The sequence below is a fragment of the Onychostruthus taczanowskii genome, unplaced genomic scaffold, assembly GCF_017590055.1.
Source record: "Onychostruthus taczanowskii isolate IOZ18803 unplaced genomic scaffold, ASM1759005v1 scaffold3, whole genome shotgun sequence".
Classification (NCBI taxonomy): Eukaryota; Metazoa; Chordata; class Aves; order Passeriformes; family Passeridae; genus Onychostruthus; species Onychostruthus taczanowskii.
This window is the reverse complement of record NW_024500349.1, coordinates 941084-962879: the sequence shown is the minus strand read 5'-3', so window position 1 is coordinate 962879 and position 21796 is coordinate 941084. Positions and strand designations below refer to the sequence as shown.

General features: G+C 39.2%; 1 protein-coding gene across 2 annotated transcripts in view; it reads left to right on the top strand.

Moving 5' to 3' along the window:
* Positions 1-4404: 4404 nt before the first annotated feature.
* Positions 4405-21796, top strand: part of SDHAF3 (succinate dehydrogenase complex assembly factor 3) — a 29349-nt gene continuing 11957 nt past the window's right edge. The window contains exon 1 of one of the 2 annotated variants that reach the window (XM_041408900.1): positions 4405-4701. In XM_041408900.1, the coding sequence (XP_041264834.1) occupies positions 4459-4701 (243 nt within the window). In that variant the 5' untranslated portion in view covers positions 4405-4458. The remainder of the gene's footprint in view (positions 4702-21796) is intronic. The other variant, XM_041408901.1, reaches the window with a different exon arrangement.

Sequence of the window (21796 nt, the reverse complement as noted above, 5' to 3'; positions counted from 1 at the left end):
AGCTCACAGTCTGACTTGGCACCATCTATAAAAGACAGTGTAGGATTTTCCCCCTAAAACCATTTTGCCTGCCATTACACTGAGTTTTGATGCTCTTTAATCATTCTACCCAAAATTTTAATTTTGAATCAGTTCACTGAGTAGAACTCTTTTAGAAAATTTCCACTGAATACTAGATGTTTCTGAAATGAGATTAAAGAAAACCCTCACAAGGTTAATCGCAACCTTCTCTTTTTCTTTCACAACACTTCCCTGAGACATGCTGCTGCCTGTGTGCTCTGAAATCCAGTGCTGGACTAGGGAGAGGAGATGGAGGTGGGGAGATGGTGAGCAGGAGGGTCCACGTGCAAGTCTGGCACTCCTCTGGGCTGATGTTGCCTACACTTGGCTTGCTACAAAGCTCTGCTCTCACTTATTCAAGCAGAAACTTGATAGAGTTTGGTAGCTAAATACTTTGAATATCTTAACACACTTGGCATCTTTCATGTCAGCAGGAGGCAAGCAGAGCTTCCTCAGGAACTGTCAAAAATTTGTTTTGGATGATATGGATCATGTGCTTCAGATGAAAGTACAAGAAATCCTGCAATGAATGAGCAGCTCAAGCATAAGCAGAACTTCCTTTTAATGTCCAAAAGCTATCAGCATGCCAAGCATGTAATTGACTGTAGTCCAAAAACAGCTGTCTCTCCCTTCCAAAATTGTCATGTGCTATATTTATTTCATCAGAAATGTGCTCTATTTGTTTTCATCCTACTATCAGATGCATGTGTGAGTACCTGAAGACATCCAGATGAGCTGCACCAAATTACATTTATTATGGCATCTTTTTTCCTCACTGAAATGGAGCTTTTGGAAGAAAACCATCTGTCCTGCTCTCACAACCATGCTCTGCTGACCAGGCTGGAGCATATCAAGCACAGGCCGCGTGGAGAACCCTGGCCAGACACGGACAGGCAGCTGCCTCTGCAGCCAACAGCAAACACGACTGATACCTTCATCAGCTCTTCCCCAAGCCCTGGGGAAAGAGCTGGTCCAGTTTTAGCAGCATCCACATATAAGTAGGTCGCATGTCCAACTTTTGGGTGGGTTTTGAAGCAGTCAGTGCCATGCTAGGACTGATTTTGCTTCTATTGACTCACGGACAAAACTCTACTCCACTTTGACAGAGGCAGAAGCATCCTCAGAATCTCTAAGCACCCATGGCTTTTTCTAAGTAATTTATGAAAGTATTATTTTTCTGTTTATGTTTCCTACAGAGCAGGGGTAATTCAGTGTCTTTTTAGTTTATGAGGCACATTGGATGGAAGGTGTCACAGAATGTTTAGTGGACAACCTGTGCTGTCATAACAGATCTTTGGCTTGTTTTTTGAATCTCCCTTGGTCTGGAATAGCATGCAAAAAGAAACTGTCTTGAATATATTCAAATACTTAGAGAGGTTGCTAAAAACTTAATAATTCTGAAGTGAGAGATGCAATTTTATTGTGATTTGCACAATGCAAAAAAGGAAACATGGAACAGGGCTATACTTTTTTTTTAATAGCAGGAAATGAGACTGTACTTTAACATTAATTCACAATTTAGAGAAAAGATTGCATATTATTCTGTGGGGTATATTTTAAATATGACAATACAATTTAGCTTCATCAGGAGTACCAACAGTTCTGGAAAGAAATACCACTTCATTGCATTCTATATTTAATCATTTATTTTGATTCACAAAAAGAACTTCTCTCAGGATGCTCTTGATAATTTAAAAAATTACAGCAATTATACCAGCTCAATAAATACTTCAGCTTCATCTTCTTTAGTCAACATATTACTGATAAAAGGAAAAAATAAACATGGAAGTGTTCCTCCAGTCTTTCTATATTTGGAATTAGGACTGTAGCAAACAACATGGCCACTCTGACAAATTCACAGGGTCAACGGCTCAGAAGGTTGGCTAAGAAACCACTCTGCATCCATGCTTTACCACTGATTTCTTGTATATCCTTGGGAGAAGGCTGAGATGCTACTCACACAGTCACTAGCCATGCAAATAGATATTTAATATATTGGCTAAGCCACGCTACCTGCCTTTGTGCTGATCTATTGCAGGGCTAACACTGCCTCCCCAGATCCAAGGGCACTATGATGGAGCCTGGCACAAAGACACTCGGGTATCTTTGTAGGATCCACACCAATTCTAGCAAAACAAACACTGACTCAGTGCTCAAAAGCCCAGTCAGACACAGAATAATCCATTATGGGTTGTCTAAATCACATGTACCACAGTATAGCCTTCTACTGACACTTGAAAGGAAGTAGTGGTTAATTGCCTCCGCCTACCCAAAAAGGAATGGGATGAACACTCTCCTGAGGTGCCTCTTTCCTTGATGCAAGCTATGAAGTGGTTGCAAGCTGTGGAGCACCAGGAGCAGATGCCCCAGTGCCCTGCACAGAAGCAGTGCTGCCTGGAAGCAGAAGCAGGCACCAACAAGAGTCAAGCAAAGGAGTTATGCTCGTGTGTTAACTAAAATTGTATCTGGATTGCAAGGGTGGCACAGACATTTTGAGTACTGATGACTGAGAAGTCATTATATGGTAATAATAACTCTAATATTGTATCTTATCTTAATGAGTTCTGATGGTGAGTCCATTTGTGTCTGTACACCAAGAATACGGCACTCAATTGCCTCTGCTGCTTCACCACGTTGCCTGATAGTGCAGAGACCTCCGAGGACTTAGGCATATAAAAATTGTTATTAGACAAAGACTGACATCTTAGACTGTTATCAGCAGCTTGATGAACTTACAGCTCTCTCTTCTGCTCCAGGGGGAATTCACTGGTAAATCCTCACTCCTCTTGCAGCACCTAGGGAAGGTGCAAGGACGAAGCTCAAGAGCTGCAGCTGAAGCAGCCTGCAGGTGCAGAGAGGCTGCAGGAATCCTCCTGGGCAGGAACTGCCTGCCCCACAGAATGGGCAAAAATGGCTTTTGGTCTCTGTGGACAGAAAGATGACATGTAAGAAGTGTTGAAGGTCACAGATCTGCCTGAGTTGGTATTTGAGCCTGGTGAGTATCTGAGAGGCAAAGTGAGTGTCCAGCAGAGGGCTTAAGCAGGCCATGGAAGAAGAGGACTCCTAAAAACCACACTGGGTGGATGTAGCAAGGAGAAAGCTCTCAATATGCAACGTGAGTACGGTGGTCAAGATATAATAAAATATTTAAATAAATTCTCTAAATGAATGCACCCTGAGATGATTCAGAGGAGTTGCAACCCTGCAAATAAGTGATACAGCAAATCAGTTTTCTAACCTTTAAACTGTGAACATATTGAAATACATATGGTAGAGAAAATGCTTTAGGTCCAGAAATCCTCCCTCAAAGAAATGTCTGCAGAAAATACAGTGTGAAAATATAGCAAGACAATCAATGTGAGGATCAGGCCGCCTCTGCCAGGGCCCGACTGCTCACTCTGACAGCATCACCAGCATGAGAAGGACAGGAGACTGTTGTTGAGAATAGTTAAACCTATAAGCATTTGCTTTTATTTCAGTAACTTTGCGTTACTGGGAACTTCAGTTTTCCATCAATAAAGTACTTAGGACAACAATTAAACAAAAAGAAACAGTAGTCAGTAAAATAGCCTGTACTTTGCTCTTTACTCTGTTGCTCTCATATAATGACTTGGGCTTTCGATGAGGCAGTACATTTTCGTCATTTCCTAGTATTTTAGTAAGTAATGCTCCCTGGCCCTATAGAAATGTTTCTTTTTTGTTTTGAGTCATGAGTAATTTCACTGGCTGGAAGGAGCTTAACACTGACCCGCAATGAGGCAGGACTTTTGCCACAGCTGCCACTGCCTGACTCTGCTTTTTCCATTCTATCTATGACTGCTGACATTTGAAGCTTTTTCCACATGGGTGAGCTGGATGTGATGTTAAGCTGCTGAAAAAGCGTTATGGAGAGCTAGGGAGTTGGAGTTTGAGCTGTAAGTGGGAGGTAGGAGAACGCAGGAGCTCGGTAGTGATAACGTGGTGGCACAAAGTCCCACAGGGCAGTAAGGCTTCTTGCTGTGACTCCTCTCGTCTCATAGTGAAAATCAAAGTAAATAAAATCTAAGCGTATGAAGCTTGGGCTTAGTGGCCCAATTAATTAGTGCCACATTCTACTCTGGTATAAAGTGCACATTTCATTTTTCTGGCGGCGAACCTGGAGCCAAAAAGGAACTGTTTTCTTTATCTATCTGTATATCGGGATCTCTGCCACCCTCACGGTCTTTGTGAAACAACAGCCTGCATGCATTCCTACAAGTAGTATTTGCAGCCCCATTGCTTGGCATCGCTCTAAACGCCACTGGCGAGACGCAGGCTCCAAGTTTGCGGGCAGCGCCGCCCCACACGGAGCACCGAGCGCGGCTGTGGCAGCGGAGGAGGCGCGGCCCGGCCCGGCCCGGCCCGCCCCACGGCGCCGCCATGGCGGGGGGGGCGCGGCGCCTGTACCGCCGCATCCTGCAGCTGCACCGCGCTCTGCCGCCCGCCCTGCGCGACCTGGGCGACCGCTACGTCAAGGAGGAGTTCCGGAGGCACAAGGCGGCCGGGCCCGCCGAGGCCCAGCGCTTCCTGCGGGAATGGGAGGCAAGTGCCCGGTGCCCCGCGGGGCAGGGACGCGGCCGGGAGCGGCGGGGCCCGGCGGCGCGCAGGGCAGGCCCCGGCAAGGTCAGCGGCGCCGGGCGGTCGCAGCTGTTCCGATGTTGGGCTCGGTGATCTCAGAGGGCTTTTCCAGCCCAGCTGATTCTCTCTCCTCGGGCACGCTCCCGTGAAGGGCGAGCTCCTTACAGAGCTGCAGAGTGCCTTGTAACTCTGTGTCTCTAGGCAGGTTATCTTTTATGGTTCTCAGTGCCTTGCCTCAAATGTGTGTGAGCATACTTAGGCACACACAGGTGTATGTAACAGAGTGACCTCAGTTATATAATTAGCTATGTATAAATATATAAATAAAAGTACGTGCACAGTTACCTGTATGATCTGTAATAATGCATTGTATAAGTCTATATAAATATTTATAATTACATAACTAATTGTATAATTAGCTAAGTATAGGTGTAAATAGCTTCCCTGTGAACTTACATTTAATTTCTGAGTAACATTTTTTCTGTGTTTCCTAAGGAAATAAGTCTTATGTGAACATTGCTTCTCTGCTTAACACCCCTTCCCCTGAACTTCCTGTCTGGTTTCACCAAGGAGGGAAAAGGAGATCACTCCCAAGGTTGTAACAAGTTCCGCAAGCAGCAGAGGAAGGAGACCCATAAGGTGCTTTCCCCACATGCCTGGACCCCAGTAGATATCATCATATTAATAGGTCCCATGAAGTCCACATGGCAGGCCAATGTATAGACACTTCAGAGAGGAGGAGCTTCAGTTAAAGCATGAACACAGCTGCAAGAGACAGATGTATAGACGAGCTTCCTATTAATTTTCCTTGAACTACTGGCTTGGTAGTACTTTTGAATCTCAAAACTGTTTTCCTTTCTATGGGAGGAAATTCTGTTCTGCTTTGCAGTGGAAGATGGTTAGCAAAGGTAGCATCCATTGCCTCCCAGTTTACCAGAAGAAGGGTAGTGGGGGAGAACTGCCCCATCCCTTCTACCCGCAGTAGCTGAAATCTTGTGGGTTAAAGTAACTGGGACATCAGGAATAAGCAGGGAGAAGACTGCCTGGTATTCTCTACAGAGGAAAGTAATAAGTGTATTTTAATTGCCTCTTGCCAACTGATAGATCCTCAAATCAGAGAAATTTGTATCAGCCTCTCAAATGCCTGATGCTATTGTAATTTTCAATTGCCGTTTACTTGATAGTGCTGAAATGTTTCTGCATCACTGCTTTCAATTTTAACGTGAGCTAAAGAGACAAGTTACAGGTTACTATTTTCAGTGCTAAAATATTCCTTAAAATAGTTTTAGAAAAGGAAGGAAATGTTTACACTGAAATATCTTTAGCCATTTTTAAAGTGAAATATACAAGTAGTGAAAATGTTTCTCAGTTCTGAAATGTTTTAAAGGTAGATTATAGGGAAAATGGTGACAAAAATTAGACTCCAAGTAACAAGCTGAATTTTGAAACCTGACATTTAGTGCTATTAGCTATGATATGTTCAAGGAAAGGAAACTAATTTAATAACTGTTTTGAGTGTGTGAATATAAAGAACTTTGCAAATATGTCTGTCTTCTAACAAGGTGCTGGGAGATATTAGCACGTAGTTAATGTGTCTCTTCTCATCTTTAATTTTTGTTTTGTTCTGGGGTCTTTCTCTCACCCAAATAATAATTTATTTTGAGTGTGAAATTTAAATCACACTTTTACATTTTTGGCCTGTGAGACTTGCTTTGCATCTTATGTTATGCTGTGATTCCCAGCCCCATGAAGACTTGAATGAGGTAATTGAGGAAAGTGTACTGAGAACAAACTGGGGTTAGGTAACTCTGCTAATTAATTCATATTGGAGTCAGTCCTCTGTCCTGGTTTTGGCTAAGATAGAGTTATTTTCTTTGTGGTGGTTTGTTCAGTGCAGTGTTTTAGATTTAGTATGAGAATAATGTTGGTAGTGCACTGCTGTAGCTGTTCTTAAGTGTGCTTACTCTAAATCAAGTGTTTTTCAGATGCCCATGCTCCAGCAGTGAGGAGATGCACAAGAAGCTGGGAGGGAAAATGGCCAGGACAGCTGACCCAAAGTGGCCAAGTGGATATTCCACACCATACAGCCTGTAGTATGTTCAGTATATAAACTGGGGGAAATTGGCTATGAGGGGTTGATCACTGCTCAGGCGTGGGCAGGCCATCAGTCAGCAGGTGGTGAGCAGGTGTATTGTGCACCACTTGTTTCTCCTCTGTGTTATTCTTTGCACCCTTCCTGGGCAGCAGGACACTCTCATGAAGTAGGCTGGAAGCTCCTGGACAGTTCTTGCAGGACACACCAGCATAGCTGTGAAGTGCTTAGGGTCTTGCCTAAGTCACCCAGTTAGCCACAAGTGAAGCTGAGATAATGCTGCTGTTCCTGTAGCCTGTACCATCACTGTACTTCTTGCCTCTAATTTTATTAAACAAAACAAAAATCAATCAAACCAAAGAAAAAAAAATCCACCTAAACAAATCACTACAACATTAATACAAACTGGTTGTTTAAATTTCCTGTTGTCTTTTTTTTTTCTTTTTGAAAAATACATGCTTACAGCTCTGATAACAATATTTTGGCATGTTGTGTTTCCAGCCTTTTTCTTCCCACTTTGCTTGTTCATTAGGCTAAGCATATACCTTGCTGTATGCACTTTGGTGTTGTCAATATTCAGCTCCCATCTGGAAATGTTCTTTCCTCATGCCTTCTGTTGAAAGCATCTGGTACAGAGTGGCATGATGTCTCGTGTTACAGAAAATTAGTATTCTTAATTTTATGTTAAAGTAATATATCTTGATGTATATTCATCAGAGGGTAAAGATTATGGATATGATGATTGCAGTGATGTTTCTTGAGTCTGAATGAGGATTTCAATATGAAGTGTAATCTTAATAAGTCATCCGAAATGCTTTTTGAATGAAAATTTCCAAGGATGTCTTATTTTAACATGGTACTACTTGACTATTGCTAAAACTCTTCAGGCTCTCTTTGGCTAGTCATACCTTCTGGGTGTGCCTGAATATATTAGTTTATAGCCTGAGGTGTGCTTTCTTGTCCTCCAATTTGATTCATATTAGCTGAACATTTAGAAAACAGGTCTGGCATTTCAATCACATTTTGGTTGCCTCACATGCCCCTGCCCCCCTTACTATTTAAATTATGTTGATTCAGGGGAGCTGGGCATATTAATTTGAGGTTGTAGCCAGGTGGGAGTCAGCCTCTTGTCCCAGGCAGCTAGTGACATGGTGAGAGAACATAGCCTCGGGTTGTGCCATGGGGAGGTTCAGGTTGGACATCAGAAGGAATTTCTTAGCAAAAACGGTTGTTAAGAACAGACTGCCCAGGGAGGTGGTGGAGTCACTGTCCCTGGAAGTGTTCAGGACATGACTGGATGTGGCACTTAGTGCCGTGGTTTAGTTGACAAGTTGTGTTTGATCGAAGGTTGGAGTCCATGACCTTAGAGGTCTTTTGCAGTCTGAATGATTCTGAGGTTGTGTCTCACAAATGGAACAAATTTCCTTTATTTCTTGTGAGACATGGTGGAAAACCTGTAGGGACATTTCTAAGATCAGCTTTAAAAATAAAGGAGGGGAGAAAAGAGGTAAAAAGCTCTGAAATTATATGGCTGTAGTATGTGAGTGGTTCATGTTGTTTCCCTGTAAAGGAGATGAGAAGGGACCTCATCTTGTTTAGAATGCACAGGAATTGAGTGATTTAATATTAGAGCCAACCATGTAGATCGCTAATGAAATTTTGTAGGAAACCTAAGCTGACCTATTTGCATTTATAAAATAGGGAAACTATCCATTGAATATTCTTGTAGGAGTTTTTAAGTGGGTACGACCAATAGTAGACTGCAAGTTTATATGTGCTTATGTAAAAGTAAAAGAATATAAATGTTGTGGTACTGGATTGCTAGTTTGTGTCTGGAAGCCTGCTGGAAAATATTAAAGGCGGATACAAAGAAAGTAAACTTTGTTGTTCAGGAATGATGCTTGTTCAGGTAGATTCAAATTAAGCATATAAATTATAAATATATGTTCCTATCTATTTTCTAAATATTTAATATTTTAATTAAAATAATTGGTACTCGTTTACAGGAGACTGCTGATATAATTAGATTGATACTGATTATTACCTTGGAATGGTATTGAATTAATGTTGACAGGTATGATAAGTCAATTAGTTCAGCAGTCTTCTAAATCATGGTGGCTGATGAGAATGCTTACATAAGATAAGTAATATTAAGATAGTATTGATTACTTAATTTGAGATTGCAATAGGTGCAATATTCAGCTATATAATTTCAGTAACAATTTGTTTCACATTTAAGCATTAATTTTGAAAATGACCATTTTGTACTTGGCTTTTTAAAAAAGCCTGACCCTGTAGATGAGAGGGCCTGGATTGTTTCTAAGGCAGAATCATTCTGCAGAATTACACAACATTTTCTCAATTTAATAGATTGAATAAATTGCTTTTGAAATTCTTTGGTCACTCTTGACCCTGAAAATCTTTTTACAAGCTTTCAAGTGAACTGTCACGTAGCCTCTCAGGAATGACTAAATTTTTGAGTCAGAGTATTTGATGCAATACAAATAATTGTCATTCATCCAATTTATTTTCAGTTGCCTGCGTCACTTGCAGCATTTACTTTGCTGCGATGATTGTGGGGTACTGTCATATCTCAGAGAATATAGTAGTTCTGATATGTCTTTTTCTGCTCATCAGCGGATACACTTGCAGAACTTTTTGCTTCTTAATTTTCTGGGCAAGTATAATCTTCCCTCCCCTTCTTGATTTATTTTTAAACTACTGGCTCTCAAAAATATGTTGAAATGTTGAACGGAGAATTTGAAGAGCAAATAGTGCAAGAGGGTGGAAGAGGAGATTGTGGCCAGTACTGGAGTCAGACTGAAATGGGAATGGGATGTGTGGGCTGCCCTTTGTGCTGTCTTTCAGCAAATAATGTAGGTAGTATAAAACAGCTGCTGGCATTCTGAATTCTGCTCTCAGTTTCTGTGAAGTACGTTATATAGGAGATGTTTTCTTTGCCTGACAGAGAAATACTCTTTTTTTTTTTTAAGTAAAATATGTACTTAGGTTTTTTTGCAATTTTTTTGCTTTTATTAAAGTAAAATAGGATTTTAGAGTAGTATGTCATTTTAACATTACTGATACATTGGAATTTGCTTTTAGTGATTTTTATGGCTATCTGGATGAAAACCTTCTTATTAAGAGTAAATTCCTACTGAGTCCTATGTTTTTATCCCCCTCTTAGGGTGTTCACTAGTTATTAATCTGTAAGAACTAAATTGGAGTCAATTTCCTCTATTTTTTTTATATTTCTCAAAAGGTAGGAAGGAATTTTGCACTTTTCTGAGAGCCAGGGAGTTGTGGCTGATGAACTGAAGAGCATGTGGGATTTAGGCATGAATGGCAGCAGGAAATCAGGCTGCTGCTCTGACCTGGCGTTCCTGGTGGCCTGCTTGGTTGTAGGATTTGAAATCTACCTCAGATGAAATTTTGCCTGGGTGCACCCATGATTTGGTGAGTGTCCTGAATTAGTATTTAAGTGCAATTGCAAATTCACAACCTTTTGTTGTGAATCCCTCTTGTGAAGTTTAATGCAAATAACATCTTTTTCATATTATGCCGTCAGTTCCATCCTTTCAGTGCTCTTTCACATTTGGGTTTAGAAGCAGGAGCTGGTGTCTGCTTGTTTTCCGTAGAGAATCCAGGCAGTCTGGGAGCTTTCTGAAGTGGTGAGACTTGTGGTAGCCTGGTGGATACCCACTGCCTTGTGCATGGTGCACATCTGTTGCAGGAAGGGGAATTTGTTACTTCTCACCTGGAAAGCAGCATCATTCTCTTTCAGGTTCCCCTGGCCACTGCTGAGGCCAGTGATTTCTTTTTGGGTTGGTTTTTTGTGGATTTTTTTTTCCCTGTGTGCATACTGGTTTTAGACCTTTAGTGTATTTTCTAAATTCAAAATTTTATAAATTGTAGCATCAGTATTGTCAATGCTTCTGTCATGTTACTATGCCAATTATCACTATGCTATCATATCTATGATTGCATGTAGCTAGTCAGATGGCTGTTTTGCTAACTGCTTATCTGTTAGTTGAAGTTTTTATTTACAACTGTTTTGACACAGCAGGAAATCATATCCAAGTAGGGGTGACATCCAACAGTAATATCAGTCACTTGCTTGTGCCAGTCACCTCAGGTACAGTGGAAGTATAAATACATGATGTGCAAATAGGTTTATAAATTTCAGATAGTTTCGTAGCATGCAAATGTGGCATGAATTGAATTCCTGAGCTGAAGTTTCTTGGCAGAGTATAGCAATTTTATTAGTTCCAACTTAAATTGAGATATTTAAATTGCTGTAGAAGAGGGATGCATCTCTAATGAGTGTTAGCAGTTCATTCCTTACATTGAATAGCACTGAGAGGCCATATGTCTCAGGGTTGAAGATACTGTAGACGTTTTGTGAATGTCTGCTCCATGAGCAGAGACCTGCACCTTCCTAATGAGTACAGGCTAGTGACAGGCAGTGTGAGAATAGGTCTCTAAATAAGAAAAGAACCAGACACAGTAGAAGCAGAACCAGTAATGGAGCATTTTCAGAATTGCCAGTTTAAAAGGTAATTCAGGTTTCCATCTAGTGGTGGTATAAAATTCTGTCCAAGCATATGAGACAGCATGTGCATAGCCATGTTCCTAGCATACCACTGTACTTGTGTATATGTGTGAAACTTAAGGAATCAAGGAATCAAAAGCCTTTATTATGTATAAATTATATATGTAATAACACAAAATTCTCAGGCCCTCCAGATTTTTTTTCCAAGCATATGAGACAGCATGTGCATAGCCATGTTCCTAGCATACCATTGTACTTGTGTATATGTGTGAAACTTAGGGAATCAAAAGCCTTTATTATATATAGCCTGTATAAATTATATATGTAATAGCACATAATTGTCAGGCCCTCCAGATTTTTTTAAAGTCAGAGCTGCAATGACCAGCAGTCTGTTATTTTGTGCATTCAGCTATCCAAATACTCTTTATTTGCTGTGAATTAGGCTGATTCCTCATTTTCATTATTCCACGACAGCCATTTAAAAAAGTTTAACTTAACATAGGTTACTGAAAGCAAATAGGTTTCTTAAAAGGTTTTCTTGAAGTTGTATGTGTGCAAGTATGAGTGTTGTTAGATTTCTTGCTTTCTCTTATATGTAAACAAAACAGAAGAAAAAGGAAACAGGAACAGATGGGTATTCTGATTCTTTTGCCCCAGTGTTTTAGCCCTATTTTTAGTATTTAAAAGTATTTTGCAGTAGAATTTAGAAAACCTACCAGGTTAGGTTTTGATGAAGGTTAGCAGTGATTGAAAGATGGATCTAGCAGTGTGATGCTGCAAGGGTGTTTATTGACAAAAGGCACAGATATTTATATTGTTTTAGCTTCTTCATAACAATTTCCAGTTGTTCAGTCTACGTGTGTTTTAGTACATAGCAGGCCACAATGTATATGTTTTCTTTGCACAATTAATCACAGCAGGCTCTTCTGTTCTTTGAGAAGGGGACACAGTTTCTGCAGTTCCTTCTTTATGTATCTTTCTCAGTTTCTGCAGTTCTTTCTCACAGCTTTTTCTCACAGCTCTTGGTGCACAATCTTCATCAATTCAAGAGTATTGTTCATGTCCTTTAACTCATTCTGCTCTGCAGCACGAGGTATTCAGGTCTAAACTTTGTTGCATTTTAAGACAATGTAGTGTCTTAAACACCACATGGGTCAAACAAACAAACAAACTGAGTATGAATTGCAGTTGCAAAGTTTTGAGGATTTCTGCTTGTTTGTATTTCATTGACACCTTCCTTCTAGCATTTGTTTGGTACTTGTGTGAATATTGTCAGCATGTAGTGTTTTGTAAGCACGGTAGGTTTTTTTACCACCTTGTCAGTGCATTTCCACTATCAACACTGTAAACACTGCCAACTTTCTACAAGTGCTGTCAAGTACCATATTTTGTAATTACTGCAATAATATTATGAGTGCTGTAATTGCATATACTGTATAGATGTGCCTTTCTGTCCTGTGTAGACAGAAAATTGGTATTTTCTGCAAGGTAAAATGGTATCTGGAGCACATCAGAATAATTGTTTAGAAACTGTTTTGCTTTTTTTTTTCTTTTCTTCTTTCAGTGTAAGGTGAGGTTGCACAAATAGTGTTACGGATATTGGAGGATTTTAAAGCCCCATATTTTTTATATATAGAGCTATACTTAGGACATATTGATGTGTACCCATTGAAGAATGAAAGGTTTTTTTTTACGCAGTTCACTGATATTAAAGTAATTTAATTGAATATTGTTTTTTGTAAGAGGTTGAACCTCAGATTTTGACCTCATTATCATCATTCAAGTGACATTATCATCATTCCTGTTGCTCTAGCTGTCTTTTGTAATGCTGAGAGCTTTGGCTGTTTTGAGGCTGAAGCTGACTGTACTTACAACCATAAGTCTTCTTAGAGATATTCTGCTTTTTGTGCAGCTCACTCCTGGGAATCCATCGAGCAGAAAATTCCTGCTGAAATACATTTTGTTTCTGTGTCTCAAAGCTGCTAATTTCAAACTATATTTTTGAAGGATATAATTTAGAAAATATATTTAAATGTAGTATCTGACAAAATGTTTGAACTTCTAGCTTTTGAAGGTCATTTCCAGAAGCAGTGTATAGTAATTAGGTATTTCTAATGAACAAGTTAGAAGTCCTACTAGAAACATAGTTACTGAGTGTTGGATTTTAGGCTTATTGGTATGTGGGGGGGGTCGAGTTCTGTTAATATCCTATTTTTTATTGTTTCAGGGGTATTAGTGAGAGACAGAGCAGTCTAAGATGAAAGAGAGATGCACTTTTTTTCTCACTGCAGTAACTAGGTAAATCTGTAAAATACCTTCTAAATTGATCTTGCACCCATATTTCAAGGCTGGCTAACGAGCCACAATGTAGAGCATTCTTACGGTTCTCTGTGGGAATTATTGAATGGTGTAATCTTGACTTCTTAAACTAGTTTTATACAACTTTATTGTATTTTTTTCCTTCTTGCTGAACTATTCTAGTCAGTAATTTAGACGAAATGAACATTAGGTCACTGAAACATTAGTTTTTTTTCTTTTCTTTTTTTTTTTTTTCTTCTTCCTGAACCAGAAGAAACGTGGTGGAAGGGTTTACGTCCCCATCACTGTTGCTTCTTTGGAGATGTCATGGCTGGAGGTGTTGGGTGGTGTTGAAAGTATTGATGTTTGCATGGAATAAGCCAGAGAAACTGGTTTATTTGTTTTTGTGGGCCATCAAATACCTTTTATTTATAACCAGTTTCTTGCTTCTTATGATTGCATAGCGAAAGCATGTGGTCTTTGCAGTAGAATTTGGTTTCTAATAGGCAGTCTGTGTTGAGGTAAGAATTCATATTACATTAGCAATCCTTGAGACTTCATCACTTTTTGACTGAAGTCTGTAATGCCCTTATGTGTACTCTCATGGCTGATTTTTGACCTGATGAAGGAAAAGTGTTGTTCATAAGTTTGCAGTTTTTAAAGTGTACACATGATGGCAGCAAATACTTAGCTAGAGAAGCCTTGTTCCTGTGCTAGAAAAAAGAGGCTGCTGAATTTTCTAATACAAACGAGAATACCTGCAGATTCAGTTTTTGTTAAATTATTTCTTGAAATATATATTGAGAATTGTTAATTTACTGCTGCAAATTTTGAGAAGGCTTTTCAATTAGGAAACTTTACTGGGCTTTCCACCTGGTTTAGTCATAATATTGTCATAATATGCTTTCTGGTTTGTATTTGCATTGGTAAACAACGCTCTTGGGCACAGGGTGTGACTCTTGTGGATGGTGCTGGGCAGGGCCAGGAGTTGGACTGATCCTTGTGGGTCCCTTCCAACTTGGCATATTCTTTGATTATAAAATGCAGATCTGCTGTGGTAGTCCCCAGGAGGGTAAGCCCAGAGCAGCTGGAGCCTCAGTATGTAGATACAAAACTCTTTTAAATTTTTTTTTTCATAATGGATCTATTGAGTTTTAAAACTATTGTATTTTTGGAAGTGTACTGTAATAGGCCAAATGGAAATGTTTCTTCCACCAAGTAAAAAGTTTTATTGTTAGTAATGTCACATTTTAGATGCTGTTACAAAGCAGGTTGGTATTGCATAGTACTCTTTAGAGTAGGAAGTTTTTTTTTTTAAATGAAAATATAGTATAAAATATTATTTATTCCTGCTTTATTCCTGGATGCCAGTGAATCATTTAAACTGAATCTTTTTCTCTTTTTTTCTGCCCATTTCAAAATGGATATGGCATATGTCAGTCATCCACCATGGTATTTTAAGCCAAAAAGTTACAGGTTGCCACAATTCCAATAATAAAACCTTGTGGAAGATGTAGGTCAGCTTTTGGCAGTGGTACAAGCAGGCTGCTCTAAAATTAAGGATATTTTGGTTCATGTTCAATTACTTGTTCTGTCTATGTACTTTATTTGCAACAGTTTAAACTTGATTTTATGCTTAGAATTAATTTTAAGGTGTTCAGCAAATCTGTTGTTTTCTGGACCTTTTAAATTCAGTTTATTGTTCACATTGAAGTACCCCGGTGAGCTATTTAACATCTATTATTGCAGTGAGTAATTTTAAGAATTTATTTAAGAGATCCATGATAATGAAGGGTTTTAATTAAATAGCAAATATGTCTTTTGTTCTTCAGCTGCTGATTGAGAAGTGAAAAGAAATTTCATTGGTAGCACTAGCAATGTTATTCTGGTTCATGGGCAGTTCAGTACCATCAGCATAACTGAAAGGATTTACACTGTTGAGAAAAACATCATCATCCTATTGATCAAGAAAGAAAGGAGAGTTGCTTTGTGAATAATGTGAACTCTGATTTGTCTTTTAAAAAAAAATTATTGTTTTACTGGTGAAACTGATTTTTTTGGAGTCCTCAAGAAAGAAAGGAGAGTTGCTTTGTGAATAATGTGAACTCTGATTTGTCTTTTAAAAAAAAATTATTATTTGTTTTACTGGTGAAACTGATTTTTTGGAGTCTTTGTCTACCAGCAGATGCCACTCCTCAGCAGCAGCGTGTTTCCCAGACTTCACCAAATAGGAGAAAATAACTGTGGTAGACCCTTGCTTTTAGATATAATACAATTAAATATTTATATTGCTATAAATATGCTATAAACAATTAAATATTTATATTTTACAATGGAGCTGTTTAAAGGTTTGTTTCCTGCTGATGCATTAAACCCCAAGGCTGCAAAAATAGTAGTGTGTGAGGTAAGATGCCTTTGTTCTTCAAAGTATTTTAGTTGAATGAGGATGACCCAGAAATCCTTTAGGGCTCAGGGAGCTTCATTACAGAAGGTGTAAAGGTGTCTTGCGTTGGAATTGCTGAAAATATGTAACAAGAAAGACTTGGAAGCTGAAGTCTCAGTGGCTTGCAATAGGCCAAGTCCTTGTAAAACCTTTAAGCATATGGAAAAACAGATGGCCCAGTTATAAGTGTAAGAAGGAACTAAGAAGTGAAAATAGACAAGGAAATCCTGGTAAGAATATTCTATTTGTAATTTCCAAATTTTGAAAAGACATTGTCCTGTGATTATGTGTCCTGGGACATGAATAATGATGTGCTGCTATCTCTAAACTTCAACAGCTGGTGTTTTTAGCTGCTGGTGTTTTGCATGTGGGCAAGGCCTGTCTTGGCCTCTGTAGACATCTGCAGTAGAAGACTATTTTGAAATTGGTAAATATGCTTGGACCACCAGGCCCTGGAGTGAGATGATGGGTGTCATCTTTACAGCCTTCACTCCCTCCATCTGTCTGCTAGTAATGGAAATGTTCCTTATGTAGCTAACAAGATTTTGACTTTTCACACAGAACCATCTGTGTGTGGTTTTTTTGTTCTAAAGGGTTTTATTTTATATTCCTGGTGAGAGGAGATATGTTATACATATGTGTGTGTATATATATATAGATATATATATGTCTCTGTGTGTATATATATATATATATATACACACACATATTATGCCTCCTCAACTTCAAAAATGATGCAGACTACTTTCTTGTGCCTGGTGGGAAACCTGTGAAGATGTGGGGATGCCATTTGAGCCCTGGAGAAAAAACTGTGAAAAAAGCCCTCAGTGCCAATTTTATTGCATTCCCACATGTTTCCTGGGAAAATTCTCCTTTAACTTCTAGTTTGTGTTCTGTAGTTTGGATTTCATCAGCTCTTTCTTGGAAACTATGTGTTCTGCATTTTGTTTTATTCCTATCGCTTTCAAGAAAAAGTGTTTCTGACTTTATTTGATTTTACAACAAGCTTGCTTCTCTTAAGGATGTTTTCTGGAACATTGATTAGTGTCAGTTATCCAGTGTTAACAAACTTAAGTGTTTCACAGACTTAATTTTCTAGATGTTAACTATTTACAACCTTTTGGATTTTTTTTTTCTGTATTCATATATCTACATATATGCAGTATACATGCATGGTGTATTTCAGGGGTTTGGCACCATCTACTTCATTGAGTGTTTAATGGCTTTGAGTTGAAGCAAAGCATATTGAAATCACAGGGTGATTTCAGTGGGTTCTTGTGAAATGGCAAGTGTGCTGGACAGTCCCTCAGTGGACAGTAGCTGCAGGTGAAGTTGAAGTTCCTTTCAGCTCTTTTACTGAAGCATGAAGGTAAAGCCATTCATGTATCAGAGTGTTTGGTTAAGAGAAAAGAGTTGGAATTTTGCAGTGAGAGAACTGGAACATGTTTGCATGCAAGCAAATCTTTGTATTAATTCTGCTTGACAGCATTCCAAGTGTTGTACTTTGCCATTCAGAGCCTTTGGAGCCTTCTCAGTAATGGGGTTTTGGAAGAAGTTATCCCAATACAAAAACTACACAACACAAAGGACAAGACAAAAATAAGCAGTATGAATAAGCAGTATGAAATACTGCTTGGGAATAGAGATAACACCTCTTGCAGTGTTTTCTGGGGACTGTTTGGCCACAGCATTGTCGAGATAAAGGTGGGTCTGTACTGCTGAGCTGATGTGCTTGGGCTGCTTTGCAGCTGGCAGTGGAACAGCCCATTTCCATGCTCTTAAACTCCTATGCTCCAGAGCAGGGTGGCTGTATCCAAACTGCCTGCTGAGAGCAGTCCCTGATCTCTGCCAGCTCACTGGGAGTTGTTTTGCATAAAGATGGTTATCCTTAATCAAAGCCTGTGCCAGGGACTGTGGCACCCAGCTCCCAGGGTGGGTGGTTGAGTTCTGGTAGCTTCTCAAAGCATTCCCTGGCACTGCAATAAGTTGTTACTGCAGACAGAGCGCGGTCTCCTCTGCTGTCAAGTGCAAGTGCTGCTTTTGTTCTGAATTCTCTCTGCCACACATTAGCAGATTCTCAACAGCTGTTGGGTTTATCTACCTTTCTCCAAATCAAGAGTTGTCATATCTGAAATCCGTGTGGAGATTGAGCTGTCTGAGAAACAAGCTCTGAGCTCTCTAGTGCTGTTCTGCTGCTGGTCTGGTGAAACAAGAGGAGACTCTAGGCCATAACGAATTTGCATGTCAGAGCTGGGCACTGTGTCTGCACAGTAGCACTTGTGAATGTTCAGCTCTAGTGGAAAGTATGTTCCTGGAAGGAAAAGAAAGTGGAAAAAAAGCCACCTTTGCTGTCTTTCTAACCAGGAGGGATTGCCAGACATGTGTCTCATTATTCTGCATCCTAGATCTGTAATATTCAGTACCATTCAAATATTATTTGAATACTAACATCTTAGAAAATTTCATTTTTGATTCAATTTAAAGAGAGCGTTCACTGCTACTTCAGAGGCCTCTGGAGAACATAGTCTAGCTGCTGTTCATGGTTGTGTTTTGTGTTGATAAGACAAGCACACACTTTCACTTTTTCATCTTTCCCTTTTACTGGCCTGTTTCTGAAATGTCATGGGCCAGGTTTACACTCTCATGGGCCACAGAGATGAGACTGAGTTTGGGAAGGTTGTTTGGTGTGGTGCCTCTGATAGGGCGTTGTATGGGTGAAGGAAAAGCTGCATGAAGAACAAGCTGCATGAGCCAGGTTACAAGCTGTTAACTTGTTTGGGTGATGATGGGTATAGGGGAGCTCCCGAGTTCCTGGAAAAACTAGAGCTACTATCATCTTACACAATACCTCAAGGGCAAGTAGGCAGAAAATAAACCTTTGAGTAATGCCAGTTTGTGTATTAGAGCATTTCTAATTATGCTTTGTTGTCACTGAGCCTCATTTGGTGAACTGTTAAGATGTACTGTAGTAGATTTTGATCAGATTTTTTTTGAGTGCTGTTGCATAGTGTGTATTATGTTTCCAGTAGAAAGGAGGTTTTGTTCTTTTTTTCACTTGCATATTGAGCAAGTAAAGCTTCAATGACTTTGGTATAATGAGGAAAATTATTAATACAGTCTGTTTCTTTTCTGAAAAATAGCTGTTAATAAAGTTTTATGTTGGTTATGAAAGAATAGGATGGAAACTAGCTTTTGTGTGTGTTAATAAAAGCTTGTATACTAAAAGAGTTTGAATAAATCAGCTGATTATTCAACAGTGTCAGTATTGTATTACTGATTTTTAAAGTGTGTGAACTTGTCTGTCTTAGTGAACTTTGTAGTTGATTTAGTTATTTTGAAACAATTGCCTTGAGACAAGAAGAGAACTGTTTGATATAGTATGATATCTTCAGTACTGAAACATTTGAAAAAAAATCTGAAATCTGATAGTCCTCAAAACATAATGTCAGATCTTAACAATAACCTGAGATTTATAATTTAAATATTTTTATCTTGGGAGTAGTCATTAAAATATAGCTTGGACTAATCTTGGGTTTTTAATGAATGGAGTAATAAGGCAGAGGTAGGCTGGAAGACCTTTAATGGAAAGGCCATTTTAGATCGGGTTGGTTGTGACCTCATCCAGTCCTTTACACAAACCCTTTTGGATTCTGCTGGTAGAGGATGTGCAGAAAAGATTTGACTTAAAGTATTAATTTTCAAATGTTAGCTGAGAAGGCTCCCAAAATTTCTTCTGTTCAAGCAAAACTAACTACAATTCTAAAAGTCAGTTGTAACCTAAGTTGTAGTCACAGCTGAGTGGTTATTGAAGTACAAGTGCTGAGAAGGTCCATGGTCACTGACACACATTGGTATCCTTTGTGGCACTTCTAATTGCTTGGTTTCAGTCCAAGAGTAATATAATCTGAAGCATTTTAAATCATACTGTGTTGGGTTTTGCCTAATAATTAGTTAAGCTTATATAGAAATGTGACTGTGTAGGTGTGAATTTAGCAGTGTGTTTATGCTTCCACAATATGTTTCATATGCTTTAGTTTAGTTTATCTGTTTTTATACTGAGACACAAGTCAGCCATATAGATTGCATATGTCATTGAAATGAGGATTAATGTGCTATACAGTGTGGAATGTAACTGTGATGGAGCAACTGTCATGGTAATTAGCAAGAGCTTGGAAACCTGTGTTAAACTGCTGTGAATGCTGTCTACATCATTATTAATTTTTATTGTATTGTTTTTGATGGATTGTTTGTGTACTTATTTGCACAAATGCACCCTTCTAATGCATGGTAACAAGTATAAGAATAAATAAAGTGTGTGAGTTTGTGCTTTTTTTTTTTTTTTTGAAAATTAATGCCATGGGATCTAAAAGACTTAGTTCCAGTCTTTCATGGCATTAGATTGATATCTAACTGTTCCACTTGAATTTATTTAGTAGTCTAGCAGAAAGCATACAGCAGTATGCAGTGGATTTAATTGTGAATTTGAAATTCACTTTGAATTTGTTTTATTTGGCTTTGTGGTTTTTTTTCTTCACCTTCAGCTGTTCAAATTGTGTGAGATTAAATTCTCATGATCCCTTGTACTATTTAGAATATCCCATTTGTTGATTTAAGCTTTTGGTACAGTGATGCCCCTATCACTGAGTACTTACCAAGTTACCTACCAAAGGTTTCCTTTTTTCTGAGTAATGGAACTTTTTTGTTTTCATTTGTGATTAGGTAGTTTGTAGGAGCATTGTTGAGGGAAGATAAATTCTGAAAAACATTTCAAATAGGTATGATAATTTTGACAGTCACTGTAGCAGAACTTTCCCAGGGAAATCTCTACCTACCTGATGAAATAAAGCATTAGCAAGAGGGTTCTGTAAAGGAAGATATTTTGCAAAGTTGTTATTTGTAAATTCACTGCTGTAGTGGATATAGAAAAGAGTTAAGTGAAGATGAGGAAATCTGCTTTATTTTTCTCGTAAATATAGTAGAATACAAATGATCCCAGCGCTTTTCCCCAGTGCTGTATTGTTTGAGTGTTTTTGCCCATTGAGGCATTAAAAATTCATGTTAAAGCATTATGCCTTGACACAGAGATGTTACATTTTTTCCCAGTTTTCTAGGGCAGCGGTCACTAGGCAAGGCTAGTCCTTCACTATAGCAGCAGGTACACTTCAGGCTGACTTTGCTGTAGTGCTCCTGCCTGTGCGGCAGAGGTCCATGGGGAGCTTTCAGTGTCTAGTCCATGGGGACATTTCCTGAGCAGCCCACAAGTGGCTTTTGGAAAAAGTGTTTATTCTGGTTTACCTGTGTCTTCTGTGATAGCAATGATGCAAGTGCTGGGATGGCAGAGGAGCCCTTGCAGTCTGATGCCTTCCTGTGCGTGGCCAGTGCTCCGAGCTGTGACCTGCAGCAAATGTGTGCTGTGCTCCCCTGCTGTGTCTCATGACACAGGTGAGGGGGAGGGCTTTCCCCTGCATCACTAAACAGATGGGGTACGACTGGTCTAGGCTCCCCTCCAGCCGGTGCCTGCACAAATTACTTTTTTTCAAAGGTACGTGAAACATTCTGCAGGACAGCAAATCATGCTAATAATACTCATCCACCCCTTTAAGACTGAAATAAACCCCTGCCCACAAAGACCCCATGGATTGCCCTTCAGTGTGATCCATGAGGTTCTGCTCTGCTTGTGGGCAGATGTGCACAAGGCTTTCTTTTCCATATTTGTATTGGCTAGCAAGTAAAATCCATTAAGAAATATAAACAA